Below are 26,900 nucleotides of genomic sequence, written 5' to 3'. Positions count from 1 at the left end.
TTTGTAACCACATTTTGGATATTTTTTCAAAATTGGTTTGAAATATTTATTTTTAAATTTCAAATTATACAGCCCGTTAGATTCCTCAACTTTTGATATACAACACTTTCCTTTCAAAATAATTACCGTTTTGAAGATATTGAGCGATAAAGAGTGCAAATCGTTTAAGTTTAGTGTGAAAAACATTTCATGCTTCCCTTGAATGCCCAAAGTTATGCAACATTAATTTGACAAACACTAATTATTATGAGATTATTTTTGAGTAAAAGAAAAACATTCGATGTTTGTCATCGAAAATTAAAGACTACAAATCTTTTCAATAAGAATTCGTGACGATCGCACCTTGAACAAACAAAAGTTTCGATATACGAGAAGAAAAATGTTGTACATTAAACTAAATAAATACACTTTCCAAAATGTTTTCATTCGGCACGCTACAACAGAATATACCTTTGTATGCAAGAAGCTTTAATATTTTAATAGTGCGGGCAGAATGAAAACATTTTAGAAAGTGTATTTATTTAGTCGAATGTATAATCATTTTTCGTCTCAAAATTGTCTATCACAACTTTTTTATGTTGAAGGTGCGATCGTCATGACCCCTTGACTCGATAAGAGGTGTTTTTGGTAGATATATTTATTCGGAGAGATTAAAATAAATCATACATCACCTAAATTGGATAAGCGCAACTTGAAATATAATTAAAAACACGGAGACACCAAAAAATAACCTTTAAAAATCTTTAAAAAAACGTATCCAAAAAATAAAATTTTTGACTTCTTTTTTGTGATCTAGAGGGTAACTCTAACTACCAGGAACTACCATCATCCTTCGTGGACGATTTAATAAAAAACATTATTATACCCGTTACTTGTAGGCTAACTCGTAGAGTGAAAGGGAATGTTAGATTCGTCGGAAAGTATGTAACAGGTAGGAGGCGGCGTTTCCGACCCTGTAAAATCCGATCACTGGCCAAATCGAACAAGCCATGTCCCTCTGTCCGTATGAACGCTTAGATCTCGGAAACTATAAATATAGGATGTTTGGACTAAGTAACGGGTCTCTAATAGTCGAGGACGTCGGCTATAGCGTTCTTCCTTGTTTTGTAAATTAGTGTTAATATAAATCATGATCAGCATAATAGTGTTTATTTCTTTTAAGTTTAGATCAATTGATTCGACTTGTAGATGTCATCCCAAATTTGAAGTTTTTCATACTCGGGCAAATCAATCATCTTTACATCATAACTGATATTAATAACTCGTTTTGGATTCTCTTTTGTTGATGGTTTCCAGTTTAGATGGGCAGTTTCGACGCAATTGGGATTGGAGGTCGCTGCGAATGCTGTCCAAATGCCAATCATCCTTTCGATGGTGCGATATTCGGCAGAAGTCTTTTCTAGTTTCCAAGATTTTGAGTTCCGGAACAAATAGCTAAGTTCATCAGCATGGGACACTCCAGTCTTTATATTATCCCCGCAGAATTTAGCACGATAGAAGTTGAAGTTCGGAGAATCAAAGTCAAAGCGGTAGTAGTATGTTGGTGCCCTTGCATAGGCGAGTCTTGAGTTAAAAGTGCGATGAAAGCCATGCCAGTAGGTTCTGTAGCAATAATACTGAGGGAATGAAAGCTTGATTAAATAAATAGGCTCATAAAATAAGTGTATGTTGATCTAAATATAATTTTTTTTTAAATAAATAAGGCCAATTTTTATAACCTTGGTCAGATGTGTTCAACGCAGTAATTATTTGTCATGAAATTACGGTACAACCATAATTCAGATTTCTATTTTCAGTTGTAATATCCGTTACACGTAGAGTATAAGGGTATACTAGATTCGTCGGAAACTATGTAACGGGTAGAAGAAAGCGTTTCCGACCCCATAAAGTCATGTCTAGCCATGTCCGTCTGTCCGTCCGTTTCTACGCAAACTAGTCTCTCAGCTTTGAAGCTATCGGGCTGATACTTTCCCAAAAGTCTTCTTTTTTTGCAGGTAGTATATAAATCGGAGTATATGGGGTCGAAAACGTCTCCTTCACTGCGTTGCAAACTTCTGACTGAAATCATAATACCCTCTGCAAGGGAATATAAATTGTGTTCTCTGCCCTAGAAGAGGGTATTAAAATTTTCCCCAAAACTATTTGCATTTACTCACATCGAGAATGTTCATGAGGAGCGCTGAACTCGGTGGAGCATTGCCGAAATGTGCTTTAATTAGGCGCTGGGCATATTCCATATTCTTCTCTTCGCTGTTGACCTTACGAACCTCCGGAGGAACTATTCTCAAAGGATCCTGACTTAGGTTGTCCCATGTCTTCAGATTGGCAATTACGTCTCGATACAGGAAAAGACTCTCGAAAGAAGTTCCCCCCAGCATGACAGGTATATTGTTGGACCATGCACCGCGGACCATTTCGACAAGGGGCTTGGGAATTACACAATCGTCTCCCACATACGGTTCTACGGTGGTTCCAAAGGCAAAGAGCCTCCCATTCCTTTTATGCTCGGGCGTTAACAGATTGTGGCTCACAAGATCTCTAGCAGGAACACTCTGAAGGTACTTCAGAACCTTGTCGTCGGTGTTTTCGCCAGTGAATCCACACTGCTGAGCCAGGCGAAAAGCAAAGTCCTCGCTCGGGCAATCGGTCCAGTAACTGTGCACTGTTCCCGACATTGGAATTGCCTTGTGGAACAGTCCCTTGGTCTGATCAGTGCACATCATAATGTGAGTGGAACTGCCACCGCTGCTGTTTCCGAAAACCGTAATGTTTTTAGGATCGCCATTGAAGTAGGAAATGTTCTCCTTGACCCACTTGAGTGCCAGTACCTGATCCTTAAGGCCGGCATTCCCTGGAACCTTCAGGCTCCGATCCTTAAGGGAAAGAAATCCTGCAAGGAAATAATATCAAAGTAATTTTTGGAATGCTTTAATAATTAATTTTAGATAACATTTGTATTTTCAGTGTGCCACATAGTTCACGATGATTCCAACTCTGCTTTAAAATTACCGCTGTATTATGGTTAAAAGAAATGGTTTTACTCATTCATTTAATGAAAGGTCAGATTTAAAAAATTGGAGTGTTAAATGGTATTAATATTAAAACATTTATACTTTAACAAAACTTTTCGAAAATGTGTGCGCTTGACAAACAGGTCTAGCGTTGTGGGCGTAAAATTGGGCGTGGCACTTCGATAAAAGAAAGAAACTTGCGCTGCTCAGAAAGCCCTAGAAGCCCATATAGTTTTGGAAATTCCAGCATTCAAACGGACAGAAAAACATGACTAAATATAGTTTATACCCTTTTACTGTGCGCATAACGGATATAATATCAACTTTTTCTTTAAAGAGTGAGCCAGACGGACATGGCTAGCTCGACTCGGCTTTTGATCCTGATCAAGTATTCATATCCTTTATATGGTCGTAAACGCTTTCTTTTACCTGATAGTGTATTAGTGATACATCATATCCAACGAATCTAGTATACCCTTTTAATTTAGGAGTAACAGGTATAACCAGGCAAAACTTAACTGCTTACCCAAACAATTGACGCGATAGTTAAAGGTTACCAGGACCACATCTCTGGTCATGAAATAGTCCGGACCGAATAATTCACGTACCGCCCCACCCGCGTTGAAGGCCCCTCCAAAAATGTACACCATTACCGGCAATGGCTTGCCGTTCTTCAACTGCAAAAATTAATTCTTTAGTTAATATGATTATATTATTGTTACATATATTATATGATAGGAAAAAGGAACAGCATTTATGGAATATCTCTAAGGATACACCTGAATTCTTGAGAAAGAAATATAGATTCTAGAAAAAATCAAGAATATCATAGCTTTATGTTTTCGATTTGCTCAAATTACTTGAGACAGAAATAATGATGTAGGCATATAAAGAATTATGAATCATGCAATAATTATTGTTCCAAAACTAACAAGATCATCATAAACATATAAAATAGATAAACTTACTTATCTAGCTCCGAGATAAAGTTTTAGGTATGTTAAGTCTCTTGTACAACTCGTCATAAAGATGAGATTAAAAAATCTCAGACCACGTCACCTAATTGTATTAAACTAACATTTTTCCAATAGTTACCTGCTTGGAAAAAACATTTAGATACAGACAGTCCTCGGCACCTTCAAAAACACTTGTCTGTAAATTCCTCTGTGTTGGCTTTTCCGAGTAGTGGGTGCAATCCAAAACTCCGCTCCATGATTCAGCTGGAACAGGCGCTTTGAATCTCAGTTCTCCCAGTGGGGGCTTCGCAAAGGGAATCTTTTCGAAGCTATAGTAGGTGTCGTCGTAGAGACTAAGGCGCTTAACGCCCTTAATTTGACCCAGGGGCAGAGTAAGTTCGAATGTTTCCAAGCTATGTCAAGCGAAAACGATAAATACAATTGAAGGGTTTTTCAATTTATAAGAACTCACTTCTCCGACATTGTTTCAATGAAGCGCGCTTGCAGCGTATCGTCTTACGAATGAATTTAAAGTAACGCATTTGGAAAGTCAAAGCCAAATTAGCACTGAAAGTTCAATCCCCCACAGAGGAAAGCTTTCGCACCCATCTGTCCATAAACAGTGTTTAAAAGTGTTTTTTAAACAGCTTTCATATTGGTACATAATTTAGTACAAATGTATATGATACCTTTGCAGAGGGTATAATGATTTCAGTCATAAGTTTGCAGCACAGTGAAGGAGACGTTTTCAACCCCATAAATTTTATATATTCTTGATCAGAATCACTAGTCGAGTCGATCTAGCCATGTCTCTCAGTTCTAAAGCTATCGGAATGAAACCTTTTCAAAAGTCTTATTTCTATTGCAGGTAGTATAAAAGTCGGAACGAGCCGGATCGGACAATCATGTCCTATAGCTTTCATACGAACAATTAAAAAAACATTATTTAAAAAATGTAAAAAAAATTGTAACTTTGGTGTTTTTCACGTATTAACTTATACTCTTGGGAATATCATACTTTTAAAAAATCTTAATTTCGAAACAAATTTGAAAAAAATCGGACTACTTTATCATGTTGCTGCCACTGGAACGATCAGATAATAAAAGTCAAAATAATACAAAGACGGTAATATTTCGGTTTCGGTAAACACATACGGATGTAAATTAAAATTGAACATTATCTTAATGTTTCTTTAAATTGATTTTAGATTTCCAAAAATCGGAAAGCTCTATACAAACGATGCTCCCACGGGACGACCTGTAAGGGTATAGAAACTTCGGCTTGCCGAAGTTAGATTCTTTTCATTTTTAATTTTACTATACAGAAATAGATAATTAATGGTTGGAACAATGGTACAAAAAACATAGTAAATGTCACTATATCACTATTACTTGAATTAATTTACGCACCAATTTAAATCCTAACATGAAAATAGTACAAATAAATTGTTAGTTGATTATGTGTTTAGTAATGTTTGTGTTTGAATATACAAATGCATTTTTCCACAAAAGAACATCATATGCATATGTATGTCCATGGGCTTGTCTACGACTACACTTACGCCACTTTTTTTATCTTGAGGTTAAGAGTTTCTTTCCCAATTGGTAAGTCTGACATCTTTTTTAATACAATAATATCATTAAATTTTAAGTATTGTTAAGGAAATATTTAATATTGATTCCAAAAATCTTTTGACTTACTGTGCCCTAGCGGGTGTCCAAACCTGGTTCGTCTCGCACCAGAGGCAGAAGCCTTAACAACCCAGTCGTAAGTGACCGCATTCCAGCATGCGTTCTTTCATTATGAAATGGCATCAAAAAGGTGTTCCGGAAGTGATGAGTCTGTCCATTCTTTTTACACGGGTGCGGGACAAAAAAGAAAGCACCCGTTGCATGCTTCTGGAAGCATATATCTGGAATGAACCTGGAAGTAACAAACTTAACACATTCTGGGTGTACTCTTTTTTAATGCACCTGGAAGCAACATACTAAATACCTTCTGGGTGTATTCTTTTTTAATGCACCTGGAAGCAACATACTAAACACATTCTGGGTGTGTTCTTTTTTAATGCACCTGAAGCCACATACTAAACACATTCTGGGTGTATTCTTTTTTAATGCACCTGGAAGCAACATACTAAACACATTCTGGGTGTACTCTTTTTTAATGCACCTAGAAGCATTCAAAAATCAAACATCTGGAAGTTTTCCCCAGGAATACATACATAAGACTGGATTTCAATTTCATATTTTTATTTATTTATTTTTATTCACATTTTTAAACACATTCTGGGTGTATTCTTTTTTAATGCACCTGGAAGCAACATACTAAACACATTCTGGGTGTACTCTTTTTTAATGCACCTAGAAGCATTCAAAAATCAAACATCTGGAAGTTTTCCCCAGGAATACATACATAAGACTGGATTTCAATTTCATATTTTTATTTATTTATTTTTATTCAGAGTCAGAATCGTACGGTTCGGCTCCTGGCTCCGGGTGGGCCTTCTTTAATGCGCTTCTCCCCTTATATATTTTATTTTTTTGGCGCATAAAGGCCAACCGGACGTCTGATTCTGCAAAGATAAAAACACATTTAAAATTATTAGCTTTGGTTAATATTTATAATATAATATATTATTTCTAATATTGGGTACTGTTTATTAAAAAGTAAACGTCACCAAGTTTTTAATCATAAAAATGGACGTACCTTGCAGGACTGAATTTATGTTGTGGAAATTTGCAAGAAAGAAACTTGCGCTGCTCAGAAAGCCCTAGAAGCCCATATAGTTTTGGAAATTCCAGCATTCAAACGGACAGAAAAACATGACTAAATATAGTTTATACCCTTTTACTGTGCGCATAACGGATATAATATCAACTTTTTCTTTAAAGAGTGAGCCAGACGGACATGGCTAGCTCGACTCGGCTTTTGATCCTGATCAAGTATTCATATCCTTTATATGGTCGTAAACGCTTTCTTTTACCTGATAGTGTATTAGTGATACATCATATCCAACGAATCTAGTATACCCTTTTAATTTAGGAGTAACAGGTATAACCAGGCAAAACTTAACTGCTTACCCAAACAATTGACGCGATAGTTAAAGGTTACCAGGACCACATCTCTGGTCATGAAATAGTCCGGACCGAATAATTCACGTACCGCCCCACCCGCGTTGAAGGCCCCTCCAAAAATGTACACCATTACCGGCAATGGCTTGCCGTTCTTCAACTGCAAAAATTAATTCTTTAGTTAATATGATTATATTATTGTTACATATATTATATGATAGGAAAAAGGAACAGCATTTATGGACTATCTCTAAGGATACACCTGAATTCTTGAGAAAGAAATATAGATTCTAGAAAAAATCAAGAATATCATAGCTTTATGTTTTCGATTTGCTCAAATTACTTGAGACAGAAATAATGATGTAGGCATATAAAGAATTATGAATCATGCAATAATTATTGTTCCAAAACTAACAAGATCATCATAAACATATAAAATAGATAAACTTACTTATCTAGCTCCGAGATAAAGTTTTAGGTATGTTAAGTCTCTTGTACAACTCGTCATAAAGATGAGATTAAAAAATCTCAGACCACGTCACCTAATTGTATTAAACTAACATTTTTCCAATAGTTACCTGCTTGGAAAAAACATTTAGATACAGACAGTCCTCGGCACCTTCAAAAACACTTGTCTGTAAATTCCTCTGTGTTGGCTTTTCCGAGTAGTGGGTGCAATCCAAAACTCCGCTCCATGATTCAGCTGGAACAGGCGCTTTGAATCTCAGTTCTCCCAGTGGGGGCTTCGCAAAGGGAATCTTTTCGAAGCTATAGTAGGTGTCGTCGTAGAGACTAAGGCGCTTAACGCCCTTAATTTGACCCAGGGGCAGAGTAAGTTCGAATGTTTCCAAGCTATGTCAAGCGAAAACGATAAATACAATTGAAGGGTTTTTCAATTTATAAGAACTCACTTCTCCGACATTGTTTCAATGAAGCGCGCTTGCAGCGTATCGTCTTACGAATGAATTTAAAGTAACGCATTTGGAAAGTCAAAGCCAAATTAGCACTGAAAGTTCAATCCCCCACAGAGGAAAGCTTTCGCACCCATCTGTCCATAAACAGTGTTTAAAAGTGTTTTTTAAACAGCTTTCATATTGGTACATAATTTAGTACAAATGTATATGATACCTTTGCAGAGGGTATAATGATTTCAGTCATAAGTTTGCAGCACAGTGAAGGAGACGTTTTCAACCCCATAAATTTTATATATTCTTGATCAGAATCACTAGTCGAGTCGATCTAGCCATGTCTCTCAGTTCTAAAGCTATCGGAATGAAACCTTTTCAAAAGTCTTATTTCTATTGCAGGTAGTATAAAAGTCGGAACGAGCCGGATCGGACAATCATGTCCTATAGCTTTCATACGAACAATTAAAAAAACATTATTTAAAAAATGTAAAAAAAATTGTAACTTTGGTGTTTTTCACGTATTAACTTATACTCTTGGGAATATCATACTTTTAAAAAATCTTAATTTCGAAACAAATTTGAAAAAAATCGGACTACTTTATCATGTTGCTGCCACTGGAACGATCAGATAATAAAAGTCAAAATAATACAAAGACGGTAATATTTCGGTTTCGGTAAACACATACGGATGTAAATTAAAATTGAACATTATCTTAATGTTTCTTTAAATTGATTTTAGATTTCCAAAAATCGGAAAGCTCTATACAAACGATGCTCCCACGGGACGACCTGTAAGGGTATAGAAACTTCGGCTTGCCGAAGTTAGATTCTTTTCATTATTAATTTTACTATACAGAAATAGATAATTAATGGTTGGAACAATGGTACAAAAAACATAGTAAATGTCACTATATCACTATTACTTGAATTAATTTACGCACCAATTTAAATCCTAACATGAAAATAGTACAAATAAATTGTTAGTTGATTATGTGTTTAGTAATGTTTGTGTTTGAATATACAAATGCATTTTTCCACAAAAGAACATCATATGCATATGTATGTCCATGGGCTTGTCTACGACTACACTTACGCCACTTTTTTTATCTTGAGGTTAAGAGTTTCTTTCCCAATTGGTAAGTCTGACATCTTTTTTAATACAATAATATCATTAAATTTTAAGTATTGTTAAGGAAATATTTAATATTGATTCCAAAAATCTTTTGACTTACTGTGCCCTAGCGGGTGTCCAAACCTGGTTCGTCTCGCACCAGAGGCAGAAGCCTTAACAACCCAGTCGTAAGTGACCGCATTCCAGCATGCGTTCTTTCATTATGAAATGGCATCAAAAAGGTGTTCCGGAAGTGATGAGTCTGTCCATTCTTTTTACACGGGTGCGGGACAAAAAAGAAAGCACCCGTTGCATGCTTCTGGAAGCATATATCTGGAATGAACCTGGAAGTAACAAACTTAACACATTCTGGGTGTACTCTTTTTTAATGCACCTGGAAGCAACATACTAAATACCTTCTGGGTGTATTCTTTTTTAATGCACCTGGAAGCAACATACTAAACACATTCTGGGTGTGTTCTTTTTTAATGCACCTGAAGCCACATACTAAACACATTCTGGGTGTATTCTTTTTTAATGCACCTGGAAGCAACATACTAAACACATTCTGGGTGTACTCTTTTTTAATGCACCTAGAAGCATTCAAAAATCAAACATCTGGAAGTTTTCCCCAGGAATACATACATAAGACTGGATTTCAATTTCATATTTTTATTTATTTATTTTTATTCACATTTTTAAACACATTCTGGGTGTATTCTTTTTTAATGCACCTGGAAGCAACATACTAAACACATTCTGGGTGTACTCTTTTTTAATGCACCTAGAAGCATTCAAAAATCAAACATCTGGAAGTTTTCCCCAGGAATACATACATAAGACTGGATTTCAATTTCATATTTTTATTTATTTATTTTTATTCAGAGTCAGAATCGTACGGTTCGGCTCCTGGCTCCGGGTGGGCCTTCTTTAATGCGCTTCTCCCCTTATATATTTTATTTTTTTGGCGCATAAAGGCCAACCGGACGTCTGATTCTGCAAAGATAAAAACACATTTAAAATTATTAGCTTTGGTTAATATTTATAATATAATATATTATTTCTAATATTGGGTACTGTTTATTAAAAAGTAAACGTCACCAAGTTTTTAATCATAAAAATGGACGTACCTTGCAGGACTGAATTTATGTTGTGGAAATTTGCAAGTCCATATTTATGTCTAGACTCACTGTAATTTAATTGCATGATTACTTCAGGGCTTATTATTTGGTCCAAGTTTTTTATTAAATTATTCCCTAAAATGGATTTAAAGAGCGGTACCTGAAATAAAAATATAAAAATTACTAGGAAATATGAATAACAACTTACATTAAGATTCGGAAATAATACAAAATTATACATTTCTTAAATCCAAAGTATACAACGCAATGTAGGAGAAGATTCCAGCCCCATAAAATTATCTTCTCCTACATTGTGTTGTATACTTTGGATTTATGCTTAATATTGTTTTAACTTCGCACTTATATACATATATGTACATATGTATATGTATGTATGTAATTGCATTCTAAATACATAAGTATGTGCAATCACATTTAAGTTTTTAGTAAATTTGTTTAATTTCTCACTTCACTAACTACACTTTACTTACCTGTGAAAAGAATAATTTATGGTTGGTTGGTAAAAAATTTGGTAATTTTGTAAGAGCACTTGTGGCTGAACTTTACTCTTTCAAATGAAATCTGCAAGTGGCGAGAAATGCAAGAGGCGAGAAAAACCGCGCGACTCCTTGCACGTTCCCTTTTGTCTTTTTTGCTTTTCAAGAGTACCGTTTGTTTGGCCTATGCTTGCTTCTATTACAGTGGCAGGAAAAAATCTAGCATCGAGGCTACGTACAGCAAACATATTATAATATATAACAGCAAACTTTACATTATTGTATATCTAAAATTTTTTTTTTCCGTAAAACAAAATTGGAAATTAAAAATATTTACTAGCAATTTTTGTTGTATATGTAATTACGTAAATACATTTTATTTTACGAAACTAGAGGTGCTAAGAGCTCTTGACAGTTTCATATGTGTACAGAAAACATACATTCGGTTTTACCGAAAAAGACGATTGTAAAAAAATGGGCATCGGCAACCTTCGGGTTTGAGTTTGGTTTTTTTTACATTCCCACTAAAATACACCTGGATGCACTATATTGAAATACACCCAGATGGCACCCAAAAGACTGCCCCCAGCACGCACATTTTGCTGGGTAAATTTGCATGCGTGCTGTTTTGCGTAAAAAAGATACGACCCAGAACTATTTCTTTCGGAATACGTTCCCGAAACGGGTGTTTGGGCATGCTTCTGGATGCATTATTCTGAAACACTTCTAGAAGGCACCGCAATAGAATGCACTAAGCACGCACATTTGCCTTGGAAAATTTGCATGCGTGCTGTTTTGCGTAAAAAAGGTACGACCCAGAACTATGTTTTTTTAAAACACGTTCCGCAACTTACGACTGGGAATGCACCATGTTACGCGTGGGTGTATAAGTAAAGTTAACATGTTCGCGAATATTTTAAACATCCTCAAAAACTCGTGGATCCAAGATGTTCGAAATACTAAACCAAGCAGTCCAAAACCCGGTCGGGGACGTCCAAAAAAAAGTTGAAACTGCCCAATTTTCAGGGAGTATTGACATTGTAGATCAATAAGGAAAAAAATTAAATTGACATAAATGGGGCCCTTCGGGTCAACAAAATCACCAAAGAGTCAAATTAAATAAATTAAATTTATCAACCATATAATATTTACAGCGGAGGATATTTAAAAATTTATTGAAGACTTTGCAATTGACTTTAAAGTGGTGTAGGAAAATGTTATAGCCCAAAGAACCGGATTTTTAAATATACCATTTTCATGGTGATGACTTCTTATTTATAGCTGCTAAGTTCAACCAACATTTTCTTATTATCCTTACCCCACGCTCCATAACTACACGTTTGAAAATATCTTTATCTTTATAGATAACTTCAAAAAAATGACTTATGTAAGTATATAGCAATATTAATTTAACAATGCAGGCGTTCTATAGGGGTTCTTTTTGTATTACTATTGAATTGTTGAAATGCGTAGCAATACATGTCAACCATTCGTCTTATTATGCAAAAAAATTAGCATTTTAATACGAAATTTACGATGCATAGCAAACATTTTTCTCGGTGCTGTTCTGATTTTCATTTTTGATGGCTTTACTCAAATTTGTTTTGCATTATTACTTAGCCAGCATAAAATTATTTTTCTTAAAGAAAAGAACAATTTACCAAACTTTCTTCTAAGTTGCATAAAAAAGGGGTTTTAAATAAGAATTTGACAACAGGCCTGGAAGGCTCGAAGATTTTGGTTGCTTACAATTTATTTCTCAGTCTTACCCAGTTCTCCCAACTTGTAGTTAATGGATACGAACACCAACGACTTCTTTGCACAGTATTCGGGACTGTATACATGCCAGGAGGCCCGGTCTTTCTGAAAACCCCCGCCACAGACCACACAATCACGGGCAGGGGATTATCTATCTCCAAAGTTTTCAGGTATACTACAATCCCTGATAACATGTTTCCCTGGAGTAGTTTCGATCGATTGATCGTACTCGTTTAATTAAGCACTCCTTGCTAGGACTCCGGTGGCTGAGCGGCCCTGAATCTGGCGGTTTGGCAATGGTATGCCCTCAAAGGGTTAATACGGTTCCTCATCGTACGGCTCTCGAGCGATAAGCTATAAGAGAAAATGAGAAACTGAACGTGTGTCTTTGGAAAATTCACTCTAACTCTATCACTCTATCACTATCACCGTCCACCTTGCACTTCTATTATTTTATGTATCGTTATTGTTTTCGTCGTATTTTCAAACTTGAAGTGGTTAAATTCAAAGAACTATTTCAAAGCTGTTTACCTACTAATGGGTCTACAAAAGTTTACTGAGCGACTGATCGCAAATGTTTGCCGGCGTTAACTGTAATCAGGAGCAATGCCCACAGCCCACTGGAATGTATATTTTTACGATTTTATCGAAACACTAATTTTCGTAGTAACAGCACTTATAGTAAGCAAAATACAACTTAAAAAAAAAACTCTTAGCATATACACATTTTATATTTTAAACTTATGTTTCATATTATAATCACAAAACCTATTTAAACTAAAGCTTTTAAAACATTGAAATGTAAAATACTAGTAGGAAAAGTCACTATTTAGGTTTCACACCGCTTTAACGCTGTTTCCAAATATAATATTTTTCTACTTATAGATTATTTGAATTTAATTGTATTTATTTAATATATATATTTTGTTTGTATAATTTACTTACTGTATCTTATGATAGTTTATTGTAATTAAAACGTTCTGGTTTGTAGCCATCTATTTCGTAGAAAGTATACTATTGACATTATGTAAGGAAAATAACACAAGCCTAATAAAGAAATAGATAAAATTCAAAACTTGAGCACAGTTGACAACTTAGAGATACCTACATATGATTGATTTTGGATGTTATAACATGCTAGCATGCTCATTTTAAGCGACTGCGACTGTGACTGTTAACAGATCATCGCTGTTAGCGATAGAGCTTTTTTCTGTAGATCTCTTTCTGTAATCCAAGAACTCACCTGAGAATAAACAATAGCCCCAAACAACAAATAGAAAACAGAAAAGCTACCAAAGCAATCTGGGAACAGCTGTCTCAGAAAATTAGTTGCTCTTTATTTATTTTTTTTTTTGCGCGATAGAAAGGGCGATAAATGCTTTTCTATTGCTAGATAAAAAGTGCCGAGTGTGGAACTTGCATTTGACTGTCAGATATGGAGAGGTGAGGTCGCAAAACCCGTGAATATTTCGCCGTGAATTTAGTTATACGGGGTCTCGCAGCTTGCAGGTGAACACGAGCAGCGGACCGGTGCGCGGAAAACGGTGTGCAGGTGTATATGGCGACGAGTACATCAGTTTCGAGCGGATTCCGTATGCGAAGCCGCCGGTGGGTCCGCTCCGGTTTATGGCACCACTGCCCGTGGAGCCCTGGACTCAGCCACTGGACTGTACGAAGAAAGGGGAGAAGCCCCTCCAATTCAACCACTACACCAAGCAGCTGGAGGGCGTCGAGGATTGCCTGCACCTTAATGTCTACGCCAAGGAGGTATCACTGCCGTCTCCGTAATTATTCTAAAAACCCACCTCTGTTTAAATAATTTGGAAGTGTTAAACAAGTGAATTTATAACTCTTATTTTGAGTTATAAGACGATAGCGCTATATCTTAATGGTCTTACGTATTTTATTATTCATTTACCAGTTAGTTAGGAAGGTCTGGGAAACTGTGCTTATAGCCCATTTCTCCACTGAATGGGGACCAAGTAATGGAAATTTTATTTATTAAGATAAGTCCATCCATATATTAGTATAGTCGAAAGCTGAATCACGCTACTGTGCTTGTCGGAGTTCAAAGTTATATGTCAGTATTGCCTTACCCACCTTTAGAAGCAAATTGTTCAGATAAGACTACATCGTACGGCAGACTTTTTGGTTTTTGAAGATACCTACAGTCGAAACTCGATAACGAAAATTTATTAAAGTTTTCATGATTTTATTACCAATAATAAACAATAATTTATGCAAAGTCAATTCTAGGACTGAAATATGCTTGGGTATATGACAATTTTGTCATCCGATCAAAGGCCTAACAACCTTAATTACTTTTTAATTCTTTATTTTAAGATTTTTTTTATATTAGCAAAGATATTTTCTTTGTAAGCAAAATATAAAAAAGAAGCTCATTAATACCCCATACTGTTAGTAAACCCCCAAGTTTATCCTCTTTTATTTGCAAATTTTTTAATCTTTTTTTATAGCTCAACTCGGCAAGTCCCCTGCCGCTGATCGTCTACTTTTTTGGCGGTGGTTTCGAGAAGGGTGATCCCACAAAGGATCTGAATAGTCCTGATTACTTCATGATGCGCGATGTGGTTATAGTGACGGTTTCCTATCGCGTGGGCCCCCTGGGATTCCTGAGCCTGAACGATCCCGCTGTCGGAGTGCCCGGAAATGCTGGCCTCAAGGATCAGCTGCTGGCGCTGGAATGGATCAAAGAGAACGCGGCGAACTTCAATGCGGATCCCAAAAACGTGACCGCCTTTGGGGAAAGTGCTGGAGCTGCCTCGGTCCACTATTTAATGTTGAATCCCAAGGCTGAGGGACTGTTTCAGAAGGCCATTATGCAGTCGGGCAATGTCCTCTGCTCCTGGGCCCTCTGTCCCATCAAGAACCTGCCGCATCGGCTGGCTGCCAACTTGGGAATGGAAAGTGCCGAGCATGTGACCGATGCCATGGTTTTGAACTACCTGCAGAGTTTGCCGGGGGAGAAACTCGTTCGACCATATCTCCTCAGCGAGGCAGAGCACCTGGACGACTGCGTCTTCCAGTTCGGACCCATGGTGGAGCCATATAAAACGGAGCACTGTGTGCTGCCCAAGCATCCGCAGGAACTGCTGGACAAGGCCTGGGGAAACCGGATTCCGGTACTGATGAGCGGCACTTCCTTCGAGGGACTGCTGATGTACGCCCGGGTGCAAGTGGCTCCTTACCTGCTGACCAGCCTGAAGAAGGAACCGGAGCACATGCTGCCACTGGATGTGAAGCGGAATCTGCCCAATGCACTGGCCCGACACTTGGGCCAGCGACTCCAGGAGACCCACTTCGGCGGAAGCGACCCCTCGTCCATGTCTCCGGAATCTTTAAAGGCTTATTGCGAGGTGATATAGTTGAAGATATTTTTATTTCAATAATATATGATAACAGCAGATTACTCTTATGTACATTTGAGGTTAAGCTTTATCATGAGACATTTTATTACCTTTCCAACATATCCTCCTGCTTTTAAAGATCCATATCGATTAAGAAATTGATTAAGATTTACTCTCCATAAAATGATTTAAGCAGTTTAAGACACAAATTGCTATAAATAGTACGGATATCGAAGGTTAAAGAACTCTGTTGATATTTTCACTTTTTTTAATGCCCGCTCCTTTTTACATGTAACCCGGGTGCATATTTATCGTCGTTTTAAAAATGACTTAAATAATACGAGTTCTTGCGAGAGATCTTGCTACACTTCATACTTATTTGCATCACTCACTCGCACACAACATATATAAGCAAACATGCATACCATATTGGCGAACAATGGTATTAAAATATTTCGTTTATTTCAGTACGCCAGCTACAAGGTCTTCTGGCACCCCATTCTGAAAACGGTGAAGTCCCGCCTAAGCAGCTCCAGAGCGCCCACTTATTTGTACCGCTTCGACTTCGACTCGCCCACGTTCAATCACCAGCGATTGAAGTACTGTGGCGACAAACTGCGCGGAGTGGCCCACGTCGACGATCACTCCTATTTGTGGTACGGGGACTTCTCCTGGAAGCTGGACAAGCACACGCCCGAGTTCCTGACCATCGAGAGGATGATTGACATGGTGACGAGCTTTTCGAAGACCTCGAACCCCAACTGCGAGCTTATCAAGGATCAGCTTCCCCGGGCCAAGGAATGGAAGCCCCTGAACAGCAACTCAGCATTGGAGTGCCTCAACATCTCGGACAACATCAAGCTGATGGAACTGCCCGAGCTGCAGAAGCTGAGGGTTTGGGAGAGTGTTTGCCAATCGTCGGACTAGTCAGAACTATTTTAACCTAATGTGCGAAAATCGCAGTGTAAGAAATTATATATTTAGAAAGTGTTGATCAAATTATTTTGTACGTATGTGGGGTTATTAGAGCCATAACAACCAAAAGGTTAATCAATTATGCCCAAATTTAAAAAAACTAAAATCTATTTTGTAAGTTAAGAGTAAAAAGTATCTGAATGTAATAAATACATAAGTTAAACACCATTTTGGCGTTAAAAGAACTGTATTTAATTGTATAAAATATACTCATTTGCCTTTTAGCTGGGAAAAGAAAAACAATCGGCTCTCGAATTGGGCTGTTAGAATGTTCTATTTCTCACTTCATTTACTTTATTTATTTTGTTATCCTAACGCTGCGCCGCAGACACAAAATACGTATTACGTGTTAGGTACTCAATATTAACAGTTGTAGATACATATTTTATATTTTTTATTCTTTTACAAAATGTATCATATATATTTTAATGTTGTAACATTTTAAATGATTTATGATGATGAATTTAAAGATTACTTTCAAATGGAAATCTGCTTCTAATTATTCTAATTTCGTTTGGTAAGTGGTTTCAACGGAAATTAGTAATTCCTGATCTTTGGGGAGCGATGACTTGGAAGATCCTACTTGAGGTTTTGTATCTTGCCACACACTTTTCACTATTTCTTATAAGAATATAAACACTAAAATATTCTGTGCTGAGAATGGGGCAGGGGGTTTGAACGGAAACGGGAAAGTATATTTAGCTCGTCTTAAAATGTGCAACGGATCAGTTCATAGAATACCAATAGCTACATTACAGATGAGTTTTCGCTTTTTGTACACAATTCATATTATTTTTCCGAAAGTCATGCACTCCCGAAATTTTTTTTTAAATTCTTTTAAGATAGCCTACTTTCCATTTTGGCTTCCGACACCTTGTTTAAGTGCAGCAAATTTACCAATGTTTAAGATACGAGAACCGTCCGAGTATTTTTAGGTTGATAAGCCGCGGCTATCGATTACTTATTGCCGAGAGAAGTCAGTTAACGCTAGAGTCTGCTGGTAATCGGAGATGACGGACGACTAGTAAGAGAATTATTCCAGAGCCAACGCCTATTTTTATATACCTATATCTTAAATCCATTTTAGCATCGAAAGTTCGCCTATAGTGCAGACGACGCATGGAAAAGTGCAGGGAAAACTCCTTAAGGGGATCTATGAAGATCCATTCTACGCCTTTGATGGCATTCCATATGCTGTTCCTCCCCTTGGAACTCTGCGCTTCAAGGAGCCGCATGATTTAAAACCATGGCATGGGGTTCGAGACTGCTCTAAACCGTTGGATAAGTGCCTGCAGGTCAGCTCCTTAACCAAGTTGGTGGAGGGCTCCGAGGATTGTCTCTACTTGAACGTTTCTGTGAAAACTGTAGGTGATACGCTTATCAATTTTCGATTGATATAGCCTTCTAAATCTGGTGTGCTTACTAGCTTCTCGGCGACCCAATGCCCGTAATGGTTTATATTCATGGAGGAGCTTTCAAAGGCGGGGACTCATCGAGACGTGCCTGGGGTCCTGACTACCTTATGAAAGAAAACGTTGTCTATGTAAGCATTGGGCATCGTCTGGGACCCTTGGGTGAGTTTTAATGAAACTAAATGAGTATCAGTTCAATCAAACAAAATCAATTGTATCCTTGTATCTTCAGGCTTTCTGAGTTTTGAGGATCCTACACTGGAAGTTCCTGGCAATGCTGGCCTCAAGGACATTGTCCTCGCTCTCCAATGGATCAAGGCTAATGCTGCCAACTTCAATGGTGACCCTGATAGAATAACTATTTTTGGCCACAGCTCAGGCAGCCTGCTTGTTCAGCTACTGCTGGCCAGTCCGCGGACAGAGGGACTATTCCACAAGGCCATACTCTTGGCTGGTGTTTCAATGGAAATGAATCCCCTGCCCCAAATGGAATACCGTCTGGCCAAACATTTGGGATACGAGGGAGAGAATGTCGATAGCCAGGTTTTGGAGTTCCTCCTGAAAGCAGATCCACATCTGCTCGTCTCAGCGGACTTCTTCACGCCGCTGGAGAAGTCTCAAGGCTTTTCTATGCCCTTCAGACCTACCATTGAGAGCTATCCCACTCCAAATGCTGTTCTCCTGGCGGAACCCATTGACCTCCAGCGCACTTCGTGGAGTAATCGCATTCCAATTATCTTGGGCGCCAACAGTGGCGAGGGCTTAACCATCATGAATTTTTTGAAACTGAACCCTTCATGGCTAAAACCCTTTCAGCAAAATCCGGAGCGCGTTTTGCCTTGGACCCTGAGAAGTCGCTGTGATCCCGGCCAGCGGCGTCAGTTGGGTCAGGCGCTGATCCGTCACTTCTGCCAGGTACATGGACATGAGCTGACTTTGGATCACGCAAACGCATTAGTGGACCTATACACCCACGCCTTTGTGCATGCCATTGATCGATTAGTTCAATCCAGATTGACTTATGGTCAGGCACCCACATACGTTTACCGCTTCGACTTCGATTCACCGGATTTCAACTTTTACCGGACTCGCTTTATGGGAAAGGAGCAGCGAGGAGTCACTCATGTGGACGAGCTGGGATACATCTTTGTGCTCCCAGCCACCTTTAAATTGGACAAATCCCGACCAGAATACACAGCCATCTGCCGGATGGTGGACATGTTTGTGCAATTCGCCGCCACCTCGGATCCCAATGGATCACTCACCAAGCCTCTTGTTGAGTGGAAACCGGTTATTCGATTTGGAAGGCGAATGGTTCTTAACATCAGCGAAGAATTAAAGTGTATTCCTCAGCCAGAAATGCCCAAGCTAAAGTTCTTCAATCGGTTATTCGAAATGGCTGGAGTGCCTTTATTTTAATAAATACTATATGATTTAATCATAACAGCGAGCTTTTATTCTCCTGATCAAACTTTCATAGCTGCCTTTCATTTATTTTGATTCATCAAAATGGATCGACTGTAAAAATAGTTGATTTGGTGCAGAACCGGTCCCGAAATCAGAACCGAAAGGGGGGATTGGTTTGGATTATTTCATGACGGTATTATTTAATTTGCTTTAAATTGCTTTAGGATTAATAATCACACCTCTTCTGATTTTTGAATTTTGTCTACTTCGATTTGACTTAACTTAAAAAACTTTCAGTCAATATTCTTATATAATCTGAATAAAATAATTAATAAAGTATAATTCTTAAATAGAAATATTTTTAGCGCGAATAAATATAATCATTTGTGCAAATTGAACTCGAGTTAAACACTCAAAAATGAAAACCGGAACAGTCTTCCTTAAAAAACAGGTTATATTATAAAATCTGCAATTCCTACATGGGCAAATACGCCAATGGTCAACCAGGACCGAAACAAAAAATCTTCATAATCACCGTGTTTTTTGTGTATTTTCATAATACAGTGGAACCATGGCATATTTCATTTGTAGTGTTGAAGAAATTTCCCTGAACTCTGAAAAAATGAACTTTTTTCATTTTTAGCTACTTTTAGGCATTTTTATGATTAATTATTTCGCAAGAAAAACATATGATTTGTTTGCACTTTTTCTACAAATTCTCTTTATTGCAGTCTAATAAGAAGATAAAAATACAAATATGGCCAAAAAATGATCAATTACCTGTTAATAAAACAACATTGAAAAATCGTACGTTCGCGACCGGTACTTTACACTAAGCAAAGAGCTAACAAAAAGCTATCGAATAGAAAAAAAAATTCAAAAAACGTTTTCTTTTTTATTTACACTAAGTGCGTACGAACGTACGTTCGCGACCCCTGGAAATGGCCATATACATTTTCATAATATTCAATTTAAAAAAGTACATACGATTTGTGCTTATCAAACCATTTTCTATGTTTATTGAACTTTGCTTTTAGCGCAAAAAAAAATTGTTTGTTGCTTTGTGCAAAAGCCTTTGTCAATTTGCACGATTATATGATAAGATGTCGGCACAATTTATACCAAATGGGTGCAAAAGCTCGATCACCATACGTTATTTTTCAGCCCCTCTTTGGGGGCTTTGCTTTTGCTTTGACTTTGCAAATTAATTATTTTTAATTCAATCGACAGCCGATACGCGCAGCAAACGGACGCCTTCCAAACTATGTCGGAGAGGTGAGTTCTTGTAAATGGGAACCCCAAAACTTGTATTTATAGAGTTCGGTTAACACAGCTTGGAAACATGCGAACTTGCTCTGCCCCTGGGTCAAATTAAGGGCGTTAAGCGCCTTAGTCTCTACGATGACACCTACTATAGCTTCGAAAAGATTCCCTTTGCCAAGCCCCCACTGGGAGAATTGAGATTCAAGGCGCCAGTGCCAACTGAATCATGGAGCGGAGTTTTGGATTGCACCCACTACGCGGAAAAGCCAACACAAAGGAATTTACAGACAAGGGTTATTGAAGGTGCCGAGGACTGTCTGTATCTAAATGTATATCCCAAAAAGGTCAGTAAGGGGGTGGTTAATTTAAAAAGTACAGCAAAGGCAATTTGTTTAGGATGTTAAAAACCCCAGAATCCAGTAAACCGGGTCTAGTATTTTATCTTCTGTTAACTGCGTATTGAATACTTTTCTTTTTTTTAATTTGCGCTTTAAACTCCAGTAACATTTTATTTAATTCTAAAAAGAAAATACCTATGCGTGTGTGTACTAAAATTTATAATCGCTTACCCCATCGTTCATAATAACTGAATGCTAATTTATTTTGGCAGTTGAAGAGTGAGAAGCCATTGCCGGTAATGGTGTACATTTATGGCGGGGCTTATACAGTGGGTGAGGCTACCCGTGAAGTATACGGCCCGGACTACTTTATGACCAAAGATGTTGTCCTGGTAACGTTCAACTATCGCGTGGATTGTTTCGGTAAGTCCGCACAAATCGATTGTGGATATCTTATCTTTAAAGTTGGGGCACTTGCATTTTGCCTTATCTGACGTTATCTTCGCGTTCAAAATTTCCATTTTAAATTTAGTTTTATGCTCAAAGGAGCTTATCACATAAATCAAATAAATTACTGTTTGATACAATTCATAATGACATACAAATTTTAGGTTGTGGTAAAAACAAATATTGAGGTGTACGTGTACGTGTAAATTTTAATAACAAAAACATTATGCAAAAGCGAAAAACAATTTCACACATATCATCTCCAAGAAATAATTAAAGCTTATCTAAAATACTTCAACTGTATTAAACAAAATATATTAAATTATGAAATACATAACTTACCACATTTTTTAACAGCGTCGAATAATGTAAAATGCAACTCTATGGCACTTTTATTAAATTCGTATCTTATTTTTTTATTTATTGTAAAAGTACATCATATTTTTCATAGAAACCTTAACTAGAATTAAACCTTCTGATTATCCCGGCAGGATTTCTTTCTCTCAAGGATCCCAACCTGAAGGTTCCAGGAAATGCTGGACTCAAGGATCAGGTGCTGGCACTTAAGTGGGTCAAGGAAAACATTTCAAACTTCAATGGCGATTCTGATAATATTACGGTTTTCGGCGAGAGTGCCGGTGGCTCTGCCACCCACTTTATGATGTGCACGGATCAGACCAAGGGACTGTTCCACAAGGCAATTCCAATGTCGGGTACAGTGCATAATTACTGGTCCGATAACCCGAGTGAGGACTTCGCTTTCCGCCTGGCTCAGCAGTGTGGATTCACCGGCGAAAATAAAGACGCCAAGGTTCTGGAGCACCTTCAGGGTGTTTCTGCTAGAGATCTTGTGAACCACAATCTGATAACACCTGAACATCGAAGGAACGGGATGTTATTTGCCTTTGGACCCACTGTGGAATCGTATGTGGGTGATGATTGTGTGGTTCCCAAATCGCCCGTCGAAATGGCACGGGATGCATGGTCCAACAATATACCTGCCATGCTGGGGGGAACTTCATTCGAGGGTCTCTTCATGTACGCAGCCGTATCTGCCAATCTCAAGGGATTGGATACCCTAAATCAGGATCCCCTGAGATTGGTGCCTCGGGAGGTCCGTGAGGTCAATAGCGAGAAGAAGAATCTGGAACATGCTCAGCGTCTGACAAGAGCCTATTTCGGTGATGCCACACCCAGTTCAGCGCTCTTTATGAATATTCTCGATGTAAGTAAATATAAAATACTTTTTAATAGACAAGAATAGTAAAATATATTAGACTCCTTTATTCAGATGTTTTCTAAAAATGATTTGGAAATTATGAACACGAGAATATATAAATAATATTGATTAGCATCACAGCAATTCAGATTTAATTAAATTTAGAAATGTCAAAAAATGTAAAGTAGTTTTCTATTCAATAATGAATATTTTTACCTATAAACAATGAGATTTTATGAGATTTCCTATTTATCTATCTTCCTTTTCTCTAGTTGTATTCCTACAAAGTGTTCTGGCATGGCATTCATCGGACTTTGAACGCAAGACTCGCATATGCAAACGCACCAACATACTTCTACCGCTTTGACTTTGATTCTCCAAACTTTAACTTCTATCGCGCTAAATTTTGTGGGGATAACATACAGACTGGTGTGGCCCATGCCGATGACCTTAGCTATTTGTTCCGGAACTCGAAATCTTGGAAACTAGAAAAGTCATCTGCGGAATATCGCACCATCGAAAGGATGATTGGCATTTGGACAGCATTTGCAGCGACCTCCAACCCCAATTGTGATGAAATTGCCCATATCGACTGGAAACCATCAACAAAGGATGATCCAAAGCGAGTTATAAATATCAGTAATGATATAGAAATAATTGATTTGCCCGAGAATGAAAAACTTAAAATTTGGGATGACATCTACAAGCCGGATCAACTGATATAAGCTTAAACAAAAAGTAAACACTATATTATGTTTATGGTAATCAGTAAGTCAGTCAGTTAAAAATGATTAAATTCCAACAACGTATTCGCAAAGCTTATAAAAAATTCATTTGTATTAAAAATATATTACGTTATGATTAATTTCAAAATAAAATGGTACAAATTTCTTTACTAACTTGGCTAAAATAATTCTTTTCTCGATCCTTGTACCTTTGTTATACGTTGGCCAGATAAAGAGTTGTCACATGGAATGTGTACATCTCAGGAATGCTACGTGCATATGACATTCTGAAAAAACCCAAGTAAAAGCCTTACCACCCATAATCTCCATTATTTTACGAGCTGGTAAATGAAATCCCTTCTCGGAATCCGTTTCCAAAAGCAAACTGTCACGATTCGCAGTAAAAACAGGTAGCGCTTTCCCAGGTAGCGGGGTCCGAAATCTGGTGAAAGGTAACTGTATCCCAAAGCGACCTTTGTGAATGATGGTTTCTGCCGTTTTGAATCTGGATCCTGTAGACTGTGAAATTACGAACAACTAAGGTTAGTAACTGACTTTAGCCAACCAAGAAAAAAAGCAGCTTACACCTAAACCGTATCCAAGTTGCATTTGGATACTCAAATGTTTGTTTTTTGAATTGATCTAAAGCGTAATATATTAGGATGGAATATTTTTCTAAGCGCGGATAAAGAAAATACTAAATGGGTTTCTTGTGTTTATTTATTTTCTTGTTTGTTCGCTTTACAGTATCGCAGAGAATTTATGCATGCGAGTGGGAGCGTGTGAAAATAAACTGCGTTTTCGAGGGATCCGCCAATCCACTCTAGTACTCCTCAGCACCTTCGCCCTCGCCGTCACCAGAGTCCATGCCGACCTCCTCGTAGTCCTTCTCCAAAGCAGCCAGATCCTCGCGGGCCTCTGAGAACTCGCCCTCCTCCATGCCCTCGCCGACATACCAGTGGACGAAGGCCCTCTTGGCGTACATCAGATCAAACTTGTGGTCCAGACGGGCCCAGGCCTCGGCAATAGCCGTGGTGTTTGACAGCATGCACACGGCGCGCTGCACCTTGGCCAGATCTCCGCCGGGAACCACAGTCGGTGGCTGATAGTTGATGCCCACCTTGAAGCCGGTGGGGCACCAGTCAACGAACTGGATGGTGCGCTTCGTCTTGATGGTGGCGATGGCGGCGTTCACGTCCTTGGGCACCACATCACCGCGGTACAACATGCAGCAGGCCATGTACTTGCCGTGACGAGGATCCACCTTAACCATCTGGTTGGCCGGCTCGAAGCAGGCGTTGGTGATCTCGGCCACGGAGAGCTGCTCGTGGTAGGCCTTTTCGGCCGAGATGACCGGGGCGTAGGTGACCAGCGGGAAGTGGATGCGGGGGTAGGGCACCAGGTTGGTCTGGAACTCGGTGAGGTCCACATTGAGGGCTCCATCGAATCGCAGGGAGGCGGTGATCGAGGACACGATCTGGCCAATTAAACGATTCAAGTTGGTGTATGTGGGCCGCTCGATGTCCAGGTTGCGTCGGCATATGTCGTAGATGGCTTCGTTGTCCACCATGAAGGCGCAGTCGGAGTGCTCAAGGGTGGTGTGCGTGGTCAGGATGGAGTTGTAGGGCTCCACCACGGCGGTGGACACTTGGGGAGCGGGGTACACAGCGAACTCCAGCTTGGACTTCTTGCCGTAGTCCACGGAGAGACGCTCCATGAGCAGCGAGGTGAACCCAGAACCAGTACCACCGCCGAACGAGTGGAAGATGAGGAAGCCCTGCAGACCGGTGCACTGATCGGCCAGCTTGCGAATCCTGTCCAGAACCAGGTCGACAATCTCCTTGCCGATGGTGTAGTGCCCGCGAGCGTAGTTGTTGGCTGCGTCCTCCTTGCCGGTAATCAGTTGCTCCGGGTGGAACAGCTGCCGGTAGGTTCCGGTACGGACCTCGTCCACCACAGTGGGCTCCAGATCGACGAACACGGCGCGGGGCACATGCTTTCCGGCCCCGGTCTCGCTGAAGAAAGTGTTGAATGAGTCATCACCCCCGCCCACAGTCTTGTCGGAGGGCATCTGGCCATCGGGCTGGATGCCGTGCTCCAGGCAGTAGAGCTCCCAGCAGGCGTTTCCAATCTGGACTCCCGCCTGGCCCACGTGGATAGAGATACATTCACGCATATTGATTTTTACCGGGGTTGCTGTTTTCTGGTTTCGGGTTTCTAGTTTCTAGTTACAGTTTCTCACACGCGACTACGAAAAATCAACGGAAAAAGTGTAGAGCTACGATTTTGGGTCTGACTCTGCGAGCGTATACGTTGGAATGCCCGAGAATGGATTTTCAACAGACGTGTATCGCACGTAGCTCTGGGTTTCACAAAAATAAACTTCACAATTTGTTCGGATATTAGATAATATAAACGCGTTTTACCAATCGATTTTGCTCTGGTGGCACGAAAAACCCTGTCAGGCCGATTTTTGATTCGTTTGTTTGAATTCGGCTTGGTTGCGACTTTGTTTTCTACAAAACATTTCTAGCTCTTGGCCAATATTGTTTTACCATCAACAGGAGGGTTCAGATGTGGTTATACTGGCGGTATTTACCCAATTTAAAGATCAGTAAATTTTATCAGCACAAGCACGCTTGTTGGTAGATTAAGTATGACCGTGCAGCGGAAATTTACCGCGCCGCTTTAAAAATACCAGCTACTTCCAAGTTTAAATTAATTTGAACCGTACAAATTGGATATGAAATAATTTGTATGTTCATCCTATTTGCAGACATTATAAATTGTCTTTGTGAAACACGATTTTTTACTCCATGAATTTTCAGCTATCCTAAAAAGTAGTTATTAATAATCAAAGTCCAGTCCTGTACCTATAATCATTGCATTGAACCGTACGTTAATGAAAGGAATATCTGTGTCAACCCGGTATTTTTTTATTTATGTAAACTAGTGCAATACGTGGCACTTACCATTGGGAAGGGGGTGCAACATTTTAATACGCAGTATTTTAGTATTTTGTTCGCTGTAGTTTTTCGGTATTGGGCAGAGCTGCGCAGTTATCGATCCACTCTGCGCACTTATCGATTACGTGCGCGCGAACGTGTACTTTTGAAATTATTTATATTGGCTTATTAAGATTCCGAAACTATTGGTTAAAAAGAAAAAAACAAATTCAGTATTGGACATAATATTTTATTTAAAAATGTATTTCAATGTACAGCCGCGGCAAAAAATAGCACCAATGTGTTGGCAATTCTTCTTTCTGCTACAAAATGGCCATTTTTTGCAATATTTTAAATCTGTTTG

At 38.7% G+C, this 26,900-nt stretch overlaps 6 protein-coding genes and 1 long non-coding RNA gene across 8 annotated transcripts in view; 3 read left to right on the top strand and 4 right to left on the bottom strand.

Annotated features, from left to right (window-relative positions):
- Nucleotides 1-26,900, top strand: part of Rtnl2 — a 184,042-nt gene that overhangs the window by 154,882 nt on the left and 2,260 nt on the right. The gene's annotated exons all lie outside the window — the stretch shown is intronic.
- On the bottom strand, nt 1,128-4,593 carry LOC108019331 (esterase B1-like). Its single transcript, XM_017087153.4, has 5 exons — nt 4,440-4,593; nt 4,107-4,380; nt 3,538-3,688; nt 2,157-2,890; nt 1,128-1,616 (listed from the first exon to the last, which is right to left on the bottom strand). The coding sequence occupies exons 1-5, from the start codon at nt 4,448-4,450 to the stop codon at nt 1,164-1,166; spliced, it is 1,623 nt and encodes a 540-aa protein (XP_016942642.4). The 5' UTR covers nt 4,451-4,593; the 3' UTR covers nt 1,128-1,163.
- LOC139353297 (esterase B1-like) lies at nt 6,816-8,109 on the bottom strand. Its single transcript, XM_070997088.1, has 3 exons — nt 7,954-8,109; nt 7,621-7,894; nt 6,816-7,202 (listed from the first exon to the last, which is right to left on the bottom strand). Exons 1-3 carry the CDS (start codon nt 7,962-7,964, stop codon nt 7,005-7,007), a joined length of 483 nt encoding a protein of 160 aa, XP_070853189.1. The 5' UTR covers nt 7,965-8,109; the 3' UTR covers nt 6,816-7,004.
- On the bottom strand, nt 9,801-12,858 carry LOC139353298 (uncharacterized). Of its 2 annotated transcripts, none has more exons than XR_011604504.1 (3): nt 12,449-12,858; nt 10,192-10,342; nt 9,801-10,057 (listed from the first exon to the last, which is right to left on the bottom strand). It is a non-coding gene; the product is annotated as an uncharacterized lncRNA (long non-coding RNA). The 2 variants fall into 2 exon arrangements; XR_011604503.1 differs by lacking the exon at nt 12,449-12,858 and adding an exon at nt 10,674-10,781 and having other exon boundaries at nt 9,803-10,057.
- Nucleotides 13,721-23,591, top strand: LOC108013956 (uncharacterized). The gene is made up of 9 exons (XM_065865221.2): nt 13,721-13,880; nt 13,940-14,204; nt 14,915-15,814; nt 16,274-16,731; nt 20,830-20,874; nt 20,933-21,206; nt 21,473-21,623; nt 22,139-22,872; nt 23,139-23,591. Exons 1-9 carry the CDS (start codon nt 13,873-13,875, stop codon nt 23,589-23,591), a joined length of 3,288 nt encoding a protein of 1,095 aa, XP_065721293.2. The 5' UTR covers nt 13,721-13,872.
- Nucleotides 17,663-19,667, top strand: alpha-Est4 (alpha-Esterase-4). Its single transcript, XM_017079962.4, has 4 exons — nt 17,663-17,804; nt 17,868-18,144; nt 18,207-18,354; nt 18,425-19,667. The coding sequence occupies exons 1-4, from the start codon at nt 17,791-17,793 to the stop codon at nt 19,609-19,611; spliced, it is 1,626 nt and encodes a 541-aa protein (XP_016935451.4). The 5' UTR covers nt 17,663-17,790; the 3' UTR covers nt 19,612-19,667.
- Nucleotides 24,294-26,248, bottom strand: alphaTub84D (alpha-Tubulin at 84D). Its single transcript, XM_017079970.4, has one exon. It carries the CDS (start codon nt 25,765-25,767, stop codon nt 24,415-24,417), a length of 1,353 nt encoding a protein of 450 aa, XP_016935459.1. The 5' UTR covers nt 25,768-26,248; the 3' UTR covers nt 24,294-24,414.

Source organism: Drosophila suzukii, chromosome 3, assembly GCF_043229965.1.
Source record: "Drosophila suzukii chromosome 3, CBGP_Dsuzu_IsoJpt1.0, whole genome shotgun sequence".
Taxonomy (NCBI): domain Eukaryota; kingdom Metazoa; phylum Arthropoda; class Insecta; order Diptera; family Drosophilidae; genus Drosophila; species Drosophila suzukii.
The sequence above is the reverse complement of the archived record's forward strand: the minus strand, read 5'-3'. Positions and strand labels throughout refer to the sequence as shown.

Coding starts and splice junctions, on each gene's coding strand:
- LOC108019331 (XM_017087153.4), bottom strand. Junction 3,689..4,106: donor TAAATGTTTTTTCCAAGCAG/GTAACTATTGGA, acceptor TAATTTTTGCAG/TTGAAGAACGGCAAGCCATT. Junction 2,891..3,537: donor CTATCGCGTCAATTGTTTGG/GTAAGCAGTTAA, acceptor ATTTCCTTGCAG/GATTTCTTTCCCTTAAGGAT.
- LOC139353297 (XM_070997088.1), bottom strand. Junction 7,203..7,620: donor TAAATGTTTTTTCCAAGCAG/GTAACTATTGGA, acceptor TAATTTTTGCAG/TTGAAGAACGGCAAGCCATT.
- LOC108013956 (XM_065865221.2), top strand. Junction 15,815..16,273: donor CTTTAAAGGCTTATTGCGAG/GTGATATAGTTG, acceptor CGTTTATTTCAG/TACGCCAGCTACAAGGTCTT. Junction 20,875..20,932: donor TTCCAAACTATGTCGGAGAG/GTGAGTTCTTGT, acceptor CGGTTAACACAG/CTTGGAAACATGCGAACTTG.
- alpha-Est4 (XM_017079962.4), top strand. Junction 18,145..18,206: donor TGAACGTTTCTGTGAAAACT/GTAGGTGATACG, acceptor TGTGCTTACTAG/CTTCTCGGCGACCCAATGCC. Junction 18,355..18,424: donor GCATCGTCTGGGACCCTTGG/GTGAGTTTTAAT, acceptor TTGTATCTTCAG/GCTTTCTGAGTTTTGAGGAT.
- alphaTub84D (XM_017079970.4), bottom strand. CDS start 25,767: ATGCGTGAATGTATCTCTATCCACGTGGGCCAGGCGGGAGTCCAGATT.